We start from the raw sequence: 13,148 nt of genomic DNA, 5'->3' as shown, positions 1-13,148 counted from the left end.
TAGCATAGTATAATGTAGTACCTTTTAGCGTGGTAAAATGTCATGCCTTTTAGCGTAGTTTCCCTGTAATTTAAGTATCTTTTATACTCAAAAATACGTCAAAATAACTGATAGATCAAACACAAATCTGTGCAATTATAGTCAACATATAATTGGTGCTACTGCGCCGCAAATATCGAGCCTGGAACCCATATATGAATATTTAATAATTAAATATTTGATAATTATAAAAATTACTTATTTAATTTACAAACAAACATATAAAATTATAAAACTAACATGTAAAATAATAAAGCTAACAAATAGAAGAATTCAGGATATATTGGTTCTACTGGGCCCCAAATATGGAGCCTGAAACCCATATATGAATATTTAATTATAAAAAATTATCATGTAAAATAATAAAACTAAAATATAGAAGAAATCGGGATAAATTAGTGCTACTGGGCTCCAAATATCGAGCCTGGAACCCATATGTGAATATTTATTTATAAAATTTTATTATTTAATTTACAAACTAACATATAAAATTATAAAACTAACACATAGAAGAATTCATGATAAATTGATGCTACTGGGCTCCAAATATCGAGCCTAGAACCCATAAGTGAATATTTATTTATAAAATTTAAATATTTAATTTACAAACTAACATATAAAATTATAATAAAACTAACCCATACAAGAATTCAGGATATGTTGGTGCTACTGGGCCGCAAATATCGAGCCTGTAACCCATATGTGAATTTTTAATAATTAAATATTATATAATTATAAAATTTAATTATTTAATTTACAAACTAACATATGAAATTATAAAACTAACATGTAGTTAATGTTGTTTAATTTACAGTAGACGACATGGAGGTGCCGCCTATTCATCCCGGACCTTCCAGCGATGAGCTACTGTCTTTACAGGGCGATCATAGGTCCGCCCACATATGGGAGGGAGAGTTATTGACCCAGAATCTCCACGTCAGGAGAGCGGACGACATGTAGGACTTTCTGCATGACAGAGTACTCCATGACCGTGTAGTCACACGCCTGCGGGAGACAGGTTTCTACAGGATTTTGGAGATCGAGGGCTGCAGCTCGATTGGTCTTTGGTCACGGCCCTGATAGAGCGGTGGCGACCGGAGACGCACATATTCCACCTGCCCATTGGCGAGGCCAACATCACACTGCAGGACGTGGAGGTTTTATATGGGCTGCCCGTTAATGGACAGCACGTTGCTCTGCCACCTGGCATGAGAGAGATGACACGTGTGCAGTACTTGGACATGCTGCAGCGGCTCACTGCTTTCCGGCCAGAGGATGAGAATGTACTGGCTGGGACCAGCGTTTTTCGTTGACGACTATTCGACAGTGGTTGGAGGCATTGCATCCCGAGATCGATGACGATGCACCGGATTATCATGTTGACCGGTAAACGAGGTTGCTACTACTCCTTATGTTTGGAGGGGCATTGTTCCCGAACACTTTGGGGAACCTAGTGAGCTTGAGATTTCTTCATCATCTTGAGCGGCTAGATGATTTACCCCAGTACAGCTGGGGCGCTGCTGTTCTCGCGTACTTGTATAGGCATATGTGCCGGGTGAGCATGGGCACCCAGCATCACGTTGCTGGATTTTTATCCGCTACTACAGGTGACAACATATTCGAATACTCTATTCATTTTAACATACCTAGTAAAAATATATCTTAAATTTTACGTCAACTTTTTATGTTAGGTTTGGGCCTGGGAGCGGTTCCTGCAGTTGCAGCCACCTCTACCACCATTAGATCCGGATGTACCACCGGAGTTGCTCCCTCTAGCTAGGAGGTGGATTCTTCGGCGGGGACATAGGCGCGAGTACGAGGCTCAGTATAATCTCTCCTTGTGTAGGGATATATTGGATTTGTTGGATGGCGCACAGGTAAATGTATATCTAAGTTTACTTGTCATAGCTTCAAACACAAGTTGCGTATACTGACGTTTTCTGTTCTTACTTAATAGTTCATCTGGACGCCATACATCAACGAGTTGATATATGGCTTGCCTGTTATTGCTCGACCGGCCAATTTATGTGGGGCTCTTCCGTCCCGTTGTTCTGCCTTGATATTGTGGAGCATCATGCCACGAGTGGGTACCTCGCCAGTTTGGCCTTCCGCAGCTCGTACCGATGCCGCCCACCTGGGAGACCACACATTACCAGCGGGATGATCGTCCAAGGTGGACGACACATTTTTGGCATGGGTACAAGAGCAGATATTTACTTGGGACCGGCGATCTGACCTAATTCCGCCCCGGGAATCCCATTCATCGAGCTGGCGGTCGGTACGTTCCATACACCGGGAAGCACGAGGCACTGGTATGTTATTTGGTATTCTTACTTATAATTGTGATCTAGCGTTCCATAATTTATATTTTACATGTTATGCAGGCTATTGGCCTACATTTAGTCCACCAGTTGGGACTGCAGATGCAACAGCATGACGGCGATCCTGCGGTCGCTTTACACGAGTATGCCTGGCAGGTTACGGAGCTGACTGCCCAGACACTGCATCGAGCCAGAGAGGATGAGCGCTTAGAGCACGTCCCTACTTATGTAGCCACAGAGCACTACCATCGAGGTAGGCCTATCCCACGAGCTAGGGGACGACGAGGCAGGGCTGTCCCACAAGACAGGGGTGCCCCACGAGGCAGGGCTGTCCCACGGGGTCGTGGGGGTCGGCGAGGAGGTGGTCCCTAGCAAGGGGGCATTAAGACACCTGTTGAGGATGTTGGAGCTGATCTGCTGGGTGACCTCCATCAGCTAGACGAGCATTCCAGCATCATGTCGTTGTACAGCCTTCAGCTGGTGTTCACTCCAGCCGCATCGCAGGTGATCCCGTCAGATCCACTATTGATCACGGGCACGAGCATTATCGGACATTATTGGGAGCATATATTTTCAGGCCCATCGGCCGCTGCTAAGGATCGGCCGACCCGAGATGTGGATGGTGGGCACCGGCTGAGTTATGGCTCATCGTCGACGGGTGGTGTGGATCTTTCACAGGTGCAGGTATGTTTGTATTACTATTAAATTTAAATATGTTTTTATCTCATTGATTCGCAATAAATAACTTTATAATTTTCTTATTAAGGCTTCATCTCAGCCCGTCACGGATGCCACTTTGTGCGATGCTGAGCAGGAAGCGACGGATGCTTATATTCAGGAGCCCGACGAGACCATGGTAAGAAGCAACCCCTTGCGGAGTCAGCGTAACAAGCAACCCCTTGCGGAATCACAGAATACGGATATCTTCCGGTTATTTTAAGATTCACCGAACGTTTGCTCAGCCTCATTTTATTGCATAACAACGATACCTGTCTATCGTAATCCATTGTAAGTGGCAACTTAACATGACTCTGTGGAGATAAACTATAGCTCATTGAGTTATTCGCCACCACAACCTCACCCCCCCCCCCCCCAATATAATGAAACCCTTACTTTTCGTACTTTAGACATAAAAGCTTGAGAATTCAACAACAAGAAGAATTTATCACGAAGTTGGAGTATTTTTGAATGATTTTTCTCAAAACCCTTAATGCCTTTAAATAAGGCAATGCCCAATCCAGAGGGGAGGGGGGTTGAGGTCAAATTTTTGGAAGTAAAAAGCAATTTAAAAGGACGTTTTACATATTTGAATTATTGTTATGTCAGTTAAGCGCAGAAGAGTTATTGGTAGGCCCACAAAACATGTAAAGTGCGGTTTATTACTGTGTTTTATGTAAAACACAGTAATGAACCGCGCTTTATATAGCCGTCTTATCAGCTTCCAGGTAAAGCGCGGTTCATTAACGCATTTTATGTAAAACGCAGTAACAAACCGCGCTTTACCTTAACGTCCCCAATGGCCGTTAAGGTAAAACGTGGTTCATAACCGTGTTTTATATAAAATGATAACTTTTTTTTTTCCACCTAAAAAAGTATTTTGAGTCTGAAAGATTCACATTTTGGTTCCGGATTCCACATGGGTCCATGGCATACATAGCAACTAGCTCATTTATAACTAATTAAGTTTAATTTATATACAACTCAAGATAATATTAATAAAGAAATTTCCACATTTTTAGATCATAACGTAAAGTATTATTCTCTTTAATGTGATTTTTTTAAAACAAATTACCTAGTATAACAAGTAAAAATGACCTTATAATGCTAAAATTTTCTTAAACTCTTGGTTTACATAAATCAAACTCTTAACTAAATTTGCATTCATAATGGATGATGAAACAGATTTTTATACTTCAAGAAATACCCCACCACCTTCCCCATTATCAACCCCCCCTCCCATCCACCTCCATACCCATATAAGTGTGAAAACGACCAATCATCATGCCCATTAACACACCCCCATTCCCCAAGCGCACCCCACCCCACCCCCACCCCCCCAAAAATAAAAAAAAAAAAGAAGCTAAAATAACAAGTACTAAAAAAGAATTCTCGTATTAAACAAAAAAAGTTATCTTCTTCTTTTTCCCTTTCCCATTAGTAGTCGGACCACCGTTTTTTGCTTCACTAAACAACCAACATCCTCCTCTTTATTTTTATTTACCAAAAAGAAAAAAAAAACTTTATCCATTCCTTTTGTGAGCCTTTATAAATACACAACACAAGTAATACTAACCACATTCTAAAATATAGAATTGATAAACCCCTTTAGTTACTTTCCTCTCCTTTTGTCTTGATCATCTTGAAATATACTTTGAAAGCTTCTCCATCTCCAAAGGCCAAAAAAGAAGAGAAAAAAAAACTATGTTAAAGAAGAGAGACATTGCTCTTTGGGCAATACTTATGGTCTTTGTTCTTGGGTTTCATACATATTCAGCACAGAATATTAGCAGAAATAACTTTCCAAAGGGTTTTGTTTTTGGGACTGCTTCTTCTGCTTACCAGGTTTGTCTTCTTCTCTTCACATGCATGTGAATCACTCATTCTATATCCATTCAGTATAACTTTTTATATTCTTTTTCTTTCTTCATATTTTATTATCCTTTTCCTGAACCACGAATAATTAAATAATTAATTAATTAATTTAGTTTCTTTCATCTTTTCTTATTCTCCTTTATTAGTCCAAGGCAACAAACAATAGTTTCTAAGATCATCTTCTCATGGCTTTAAGATTACTTTCTCTATTTAATAAAGAATACTAATAGTACATTTACTTAGATAAAAATCAGGGTTTGTTGGAGCTTTCAGTCCATTCTTTACTTCAACTATTAGTTTGGTATTTTGGTATATAGAAGTGTAAAAGCTAGCTAGCAATCCCTGTCCTTATCATCTTTTCTTTATTAATAAAATTGATGCTTTAATTGAACGTCATTTTCTACTAGAATCTCTTTGTTTTTTCTTTTGTTTTTTTCTACCACATAGCCAAAAGATTCGCATTAAGTAGGTAACAAAGTTCAAAAATGGTAAAAGGATAAGGAAAAAATAAAACGTTGGAGCCTTAATTAGATAAACGTGTAGTATATGATTACATTATATAGGCTGTCGTAACTTCTCTCATAAATGTGAAATATCTCCAATGGTGTGACTTTATTGTTATAGATAAATGTAAATATTCCTAATTAAATAAAATTAAAAAAACAGAAATGGAAGCATCAATAAAAGTTGGTTCGGTCAATATAACAGAATCCGTTATTTGATGAGGGAGAGTGCTCATTGCGTCAAGAAAGTTGGGAATTTTTACTAAGCATCTTTACATTTTCTCGATTGGGTTACTTTATCTTTATGCTACGTATCAAACAGCTCACTAAATCAAAAGTAAATTACATTGAACACCCATGTAATATAACAAAGCTGTAGATACAACCCTTTATATTTCAAAATCATGCACTTAACCCCCTTAATTAGAATGACAATTCTACCCAAATATTCTCTTAATAATATTTTTACTTTACAAAGGTGTGTTAAGTGTTTAGTTTTGGAAAATAGGGTGTATATCTGTATCTAAGTATATAAAAGTATAATAACTTAGAGACAAGTTAAAATTACAAAATTAAAAGTTGCTATATATTTAATTATGAAAATTAAGAAAGAGAATAGGTATTTTTTTCCACTTCCCTGCTGGACTTTTTCTTGTAGCTTTTGATTTTTCCATGACTCATCATTATAACGTAACTAAAGTCGATGAGCTAATTCAAATGTTAAGGTTGAGGTGCCTAAAATTACAATGGACTTTATGTTTATATCTCGATATAAGCTTGATCATAACATATAATCTTCTCCTAATTATATAAAATTGAACTCCATCCGTCCCAAAGGAAGAAAAAGAAAAAGAATGTGATTGGCCAATGCATCTGATTTTTAGTGCCAACTACGATATAGAGTCCTCAACTTTCTTGAATAAAATTTGCATACTTAGAAACTCTATCAAGCTACTATATCACAATTTTTTTCTAATTAAAAATATCTAAGAATGTTTAAGAGATCGTAAATCAAAGAAAAAATTATATTGGTATGTAAAAATACACTGTGTAAATAGGTAAAAATAAATAAATTATATGTATATATACTATGTATTGACTCCTCTTAATTTCCTTGTATGTTTACTTTTATATATTTTGACACCCTTTAACGAAAATTCTAGCTCCGCCACTATAAAATTGAATATATGTAGTGCTTTATAATTTATGTGTTACTAGCTTGTTATAACAATTCAAACTGATAACTCATTGCCCATGGCATTATATTGCAGTTTGAAGGGGCTGTAAAGGAGGATGGAAGAGGTCCAACCATATGGGATAAATTTTCTCATTCTTTTGGTAAAACTTTGCTAATATTGTCTATTGATGATTTTTTTTAGCAAAATGAGACTTATGATCCGTTTGTCCACAGATTTTTTTTCCTTTTTCGGTTTTTTTTTTTAAAATTTTTTGTTTTAAAAATGTGTTTGTCCATGAAATTTTGTAAGTTTTTTTATATTTTTCGAAAATAGGTTTTTCAAAACCCAATTTTTCGGAAAAACTTTTTTCCCACTCACGAAACTGTAATAATTTATCAAGTCAAATGCATTTCCAAACATAATTTCAAATTTCAAATACCACTCTTCAATTTAACTCCAAATGCTACTGTTTTTCAAAAATTATAATTTTTATGCCCAGCTTACTTAATCAGTAAATATTACTGCTAATTTGGATGGATTTTGTAGGTAAAGTACTTGATTTTAGCAATGGTGATGTAGCCGTGGATCAGTATCACAAGTACCCGGTAAATCTATTCATATTTATAAACACTATATTACAGTAACATTTTCCATACTTCCTTTCTTTATATCAAAATTATAAACCATCAAATAATTCCAATGCTCTGTTTTTCTAACAGGAAGATATACAGCTTATGAAGAATATGGGAATGGATGCTTATAGATTTTCTATTGCTTGGGCCAGAATATTCCCTAGTAAAGCTTCTTTCCCTTTTTCCTACTTGCCTACTTGGGTTAAATAGCCGCTTTGAGCACTTCTATTTAACAAAAAAAAAAAAAAAAAAACGTAAAAACGGTTATTTTCAACTTTTACGCCGCGCCAAGAACTATAGAAAAGTATATAAAATTTATATAATTTTTGTGTATAACATACAAAATATATATATATATACAACAAATATACATTTTTTGGCTATTATTTTGCGAGTGGCGATATTGTGTCATTTTCCCTTTAAAAAAAATTATAGTAAAAATAGCACGGACTAGCCAGTTTTCGGATTGGTCATTAAAAAATAGCCAGCATTCGCAAAGTCATTGAAAAATAGCCACTATTTTGCTGCAACAGGGATCGGTCCAGCATAACCTGTGTATGAACTTCCAGCATATTATGCTGGAACTCCAACACACGGAAAGTTCTAGCATAATATACTGGAGATTGGAGCACCTGTGTATGAACTTCCAGCATATTATGCTGGACCGGTATATTATACTGGAACTCCAGTATATTATGCTGGAGTTCCAGTATACTTATGTTGGAACTGCATTATAATATGCTGGAGTTCCAGTATACTTATGCTGGAACTCCAGTATATTATGCTGGAGTATTTTCCGAATTTTGAACAGTGTTTTCGTTCAAATTTATCTTTACATGAAAAGTGGCTAAATTTCGGTTACTTTTGAAACTGTGACTATTTTTGAATAACCACTTGTAAATCTAGCTATTTTTGAATTTCCCCCAAAAATATAGTCAGCTTTGACAAACTATTTAAAGTTTAGACATGTCAAATAGAGCTTAATTTCAGACTTTCATCTACACTTCGGAACTGAAGGTCTAAATTTTGAAATTTCAGACCAGCGGTGTCAACTTCAGATTAGAGAGTCTGGAATTGATTTTGAGGTTGTTATACGTAAAAAAAAAATTGACTATTTTTCAAAAGAGGGGTTCTAAAAACAGCTATTTGTGCACTTCCCTATATATTATGTTGTAACTATAATATAATCTTTATTTTGCAACATATAATTAAGAGTAAAATCCAGTTTACCCCCTTAACCTTTAAGGCATGGGAAACTATACTCTCTTCACATTTTGAATGGGAACGGCAACCCCTTTATAATCAAAAATCGGTTGGAAAAGAATAACTATTATCACTAAAAATAAAAATTCAGAATAAACCCTCTTTTTGGAGGTAATAGTTTTGGCGCTAGTACATTCCCAGTAACTTAAAAAAATGAACATATTGGAATATTTTTCATTCCCTACCATTAAATAAATATAAGTACCAAAGAACTGCAATTGTTAAAGGACAACAATGAACATGTTGGAATAAACTCAATCACTCATTGAATATATTAAAAAAATATCATGACCATGCAAATTCAATTGTTCCAACACATATGTGCCTTGATTGGTTGATCCAAAGAACTTTAATTGTAATCGAAATTGAGAAAATTAGATGATCCCTCACAATTTGGACTATTAATCAACGAACATCCTTGATGCAAAGTCAAGGACGCTATCCCACTCACTAGATGAGTTTCCTGCACTATATTGGACAACTCGTCCAGTTGTTGACGCTCGAGAAAATAGCATCTCCAAAAGGTGTTGGTTGCCTGTGCAATTGAGATGTTCCAAGTTGTGTAGCTGAAGAAGCAATTTGACTTGGTCTAGGTGGTTGAACCTNTACTATATTAACCTATGGTATGAAAAATACCCTATTATTACCTGTGAGGCCAGTACAAATTGGTCCATGTTTGACATTCTGATACCATTCCAGTTCCCTATTCCACAATATGGACCATGTTTATTTTGCTTTCCTATTCCTCTCGCTCTTCCTCTGCCCCTGCCTCTACCATTCATGGACTGCAAATTAGTTGCTCCCCTGCCTCTAGTTGTTGCTCTACCATAGCTATTATTATTTATCTCTGTTTCTATTCCTCTTTCCCAAACTCTAGGATTAGTGGGTAACTTATTAAGCTCACTCACACCATTAGCACCTCTTCCATTGTTCTATTGAACACACACACAAAAAAAAAAGCCAAATCAAGTATAAAAAGAAAAAAGAGGAAAAATAAAAAGCTTAAGCTAAATCAAGAAAAATACCTGAACAATTCTTTTTTGCCTTGGCTTGCTGGGATTTTTGCATGTCTTTTTATTGTGTCCGATCTCATGACAGTTGCTGCATTCATGAGGATAGTCAAACTTCCTCACCTTGTTGGGATTTATTGGTTCATCTATACCTATTTTCCTGCTCTTTCTTGGTCTTCCGGGTTTATCATCTGAAGCTTCAGGTGGTAGAATAGGATCACCCGGTGCAATGTCCCATTGTGATTGATCTGGTATTGGAATAATTGTCCCAGAATAAGCTTTCTTGAATGTCGAAACATGGTAAAATGGATGTACAAAGTCTTCTAGTTCACGACGAGCAGTCATTATGGCGCTAACTCCGTGTCTGCATGGTATAGTGCCAAACATATTCTGGCGCTAAAACTATTCCCTCCAAAAAGAGGGTTTATTCTGAATTTTATTTTTAGTGATAATAGTTTTTCTTTTCCAACTGATTTTTGATTATAAGGGGGTTGCCGTTCCCATTCAAAATGTGAAGGGGGTATAGTTTCCCATGCCTTAAAGGTTAAGGGGGTAAACTGGATTTTACTCTATAATTAAATTAGGAAAACGCCTTAAATTTTATCTACTTGTGTGAAACCACTGTCCTTTTTCATGCTATAAACCAATTAAGTCCAAATTCTAACATAATTAACTCTGTCTTTCTAATTATTATCAGATGGAACTGGAGAAATCAATCAGGCTGGAGTTGATCACTATAATAAGTTGATCAATGCTTTACTAGCTAATGGTACAATTGACATTCCCACTCTTCTATCTTTTTTAGATAGTAGTATATATTTCTTTCAGCATTTATGTTAAAAAAATTCTTACATCAAAGATTAGTTGTTTTTTACAATTAATGTATGTTAATCCTCAGGAATTCAACCGTATGTAACACTATACCATTGGGACCTTCCTCAAGCTCTAGAAGACAAATACAACGGATGGCTAAGCCCGCAGATCATGTAATTAAGTTCACTACATATTTTCCAACTTAACTGTTTAATCTTTGTCTGGATTTGTATTATGTGACATTTTAAGTTCATTTAAACAGAAAAGATTTTGCAATATACGCGGAGACGTGCTTCCAAAAATTTGGTGACAGAGTGAAGAACTGGATCACTATCAATGAGCCACATACTGTTGCCATTCAAGGATTTGATGTAGGGCTTCAAGCGCCCGGGCGATGTTCCATCCTTCTCAAAATTTTTTGCAGGGCTGGAAGCTCTGCAACTGAACCTTACATTGTTACTCATAATCTACTACTTGCTCATGCAACTGTTGTTGACATTTACAAAAGAAAGTACAAGGTAAAGTTGTTGGATAAGAGAAAGGAAGCAATAAATGTCATTTTGCTTAAAAAAGAGATTAATCTTTGTGTGATCATTTGCTGTTGCAGCCAATACAACATGGATCAATTGGGATATCACTAGATACCTTTTGGTATGAGCCTTTGACAAACTCCAAAGATGACATTGAAGCAACACAAAGGGCCATTGAGTTTAACTTAGACTGGTAATATTTTGTTGTAGTAGTCTAAATGCTACTCATTTTTCGCGTCCAATTGTTAAAACGTGTCCTGGAATATTCAGTGTGAGACTTAATTTGATGGTGAAATGATTTGTAACTGAATTCAGGTATCTTGAACCTATAATGCTTGGAAGGTATCCAAGTTCAATGGTAAATAGAGTGGGAAACCGGTTGCCAAAATTTTCACCAGCTGAATCTGCTCTTGTGAAAGGTTCCTATGATTTCATAGGCATAAATCATTATACTACATGGTATGCCAGCAAGAGCAAAACCAACATAATTGGTGTTCTGCTCAATGACTCCCTCGCAGACTCTGGTGCCATTACCCTCCGTATGTCATTAACGCCTTCTTTATTTACTCATTACCCGATTTATGAGACTCATTCTACATTAAGAAGTAAGCGTTTTCGCCATGCTTTTGTATCTTGCAGCATTCAAAGGATTAACGCCGATAGCAGAAAGGGTATGTAACTTCATTCAATTAACCATTTTCAGGTCACCAGAGAAAGAAGCTTTAATTTTGAAGCAAGTTAAATACTGCCGGCCTTTAGTTACTGTAGTTTTGAGAATTGATATCACCGATAATTTTTACTTGCAGGCAAGTTCCATATGGTTGTACATAGTACCTCAAGGAATCAGAAGCTTAATGAACTACATAAAGCAAAAGTATGGGAACCCTCTAATCATAATCACTGAAAATGGTAAGTCTTTAAATCAGCAATGCAGGTACTAAACCATGTCATTTCATGACATTTTTATGTCATTTCCCTTTTGTTAATTATCATGAAACAAGAATCCTTTGCTTGCGACTGTTACAGGAATGGATGATTCAAATAATGCATTCGTATCGAGACAAGATGCTCTCAAGGATACAAAAAGGATCAAATATCACAATGAATATCTTACTAACCTGTTAGCTGCTATCAAGTAAGCTATTCAAATAGCATCGATACTAGCTACAACTTGGTCAACAAACATAAAACACTACTTATTTATCGTTTACTATGGAAGTATATGTTTAATACAGCTATATTTTGCTGAATATGCAGAGAAGATGGCTGCAACGTGAAAGGATACTTTGTGTGGTCTCTGATGGATAACTGGGAATGGGCAGCTGGATTTTCGTCGAGGTTTGGTCTTTATTATGTGGATTACAAGGACAACCTCAAGAGATATCCTAAGAATTCTGTGAACTGGTTCAAGAATTTCCTTGGATCTGCTTAAATGGATGGAAGTTCAAGAGATACATTTCACTTCAATTACAGATAAACATAGTTTCCACGTACAAGGAAAAAAGGGAATGTATACAACATTAATTCTTTCGCACTACCTAATTATTTTTCAGCAAAGTTCACTGGATTTGCTAATACAAAGGTTGTTTGATATCTTGCAAAGTAGATCATATTTGTTGTTCATCCTTTTCTTTACACTACTAGAATTCCGGAAAAAAGCGACCAAACTTTAGCGACCAAAGTTGGTCTGTCAAGAAAAGCGACCAACGTTGGTCTCTAAATTGGAGAAAATATTAAAATAATTATTTTAAATACATTAGCGACCAAAGTTGGTCGCTATTTGGTTAATAATTTCGTCAAAATGTTGACCGGACTGGTCAGACTTGCTTGGTCAAAGAAATACTGAGATTAGCGACCAGCGTTGGTCGCTATAGTGGGACCCACTTTCTAAATTTTAATAGTTATATTATTATTTAAAAAAAATTATAAAATATAAATAAATATAATTCAAAGTTAGCGACCAAAGTTGGTCGCTTATAAAATAGAGACCAACTTTGGTCGCTAATATGGGACCCGTTTAACAATTATATTATTATTTTAAATATTATATAAAATATAAATAAATCTGATTTAAATTGCTTTGGTCGCTAATTTAAATTTAAGTATAATTAGCGACCAAAGTTGGTCTCTTTTCAGGTCAACAATGGTCAAAATTAAAAATCACTTTTGTACTTACTATCTAAATAATATAAATGTAAGCTGTTAACACTTTTGTAACACAAGAGATGAATAGACTAAAATATACTATGTACTAAGTATAAGCGTAT

General features: G+C 35.9%; 1 protein-coding gene across 1 annotated transcript; it reads left to right on the top strand.

Moving 5' to 3' along the window:
• Positions 1-4,521: 4,521 nt before the first annotated feature.
• LOC109216074 (beta-glucosidase 40-like) lies at positions 4,522-12,486 on the top strand. The gene is made up of 13 exons (XM_019380202.1): positions 4,522-4,922; positions 6,727-6,793; positions 7,180-7,238; positions 7,353-7,428; positions 10,236-10,307; positions 10,437-10,524; positions 10,614-10,869; positions 10,959-11,074; positions 11,197-11,420; positions 11,521-11,552; positions 11,688-11,790; positions 11,908-12,016; positions 12,139-12,486. Exons 1-13 carry the CDS (start codon positions 4,782-4,784, stop codon positions 12,311-12,313), a joined length of 1,518 nt encoding a protein of 505 aa, XP_019235747.1. The 5' UTR covers positions 4,522-4,781; the 3' UTR covers positions 12,314-12,486.
• The last annotated feature ends 662 nt before the right edge of the window (positions 12,487-13,148 follow it).

Source organism: Nicotiana attenuata, unplaced genomic scaffold, assembly GCF_001879085.1.
Source record: "Nicotiana attenuata strain UT unplaced genomic scaffold, NIATTr2, whole genome shotgun sequence".
Classification (NCBI taxonomy): domain Eukaryota; kingdom Viridiplantae; phylum Streptophyta; class Magnoliopsida; order Solanales; family Solanaceae; genus Nicotiana; species Nicotiana attenuata.
The sequence above is the reverse complement of the archived record's forward strand: the minus strand, read 5'-3'. Positions and strand labels throughout refer to the sequence as shown.

Coding starts and splice junctions, on each gene's coding strand:
- LOC109216074 (XM_019380202.1), top strand. CDS start 4,782: ATGTTAAAGAAGAGAGACATTGCTCTTTGGGCAATACTTATGGTCTTT. Junction 4,923..6,726: donor CTGCTTCTTCTGCTTACCAG/GTTTGTCTTCTT, acceptor ATTATATTGCAG/TTTGAAGGGGCTGTAAAGGA. Junction 12,017..12,138: donor AACCTGTTAGCTGCTATCAA/GTAAGCTATTCA, acceptor CTGAATATGCAG/AGAAGATGGCTGCAACGTGA.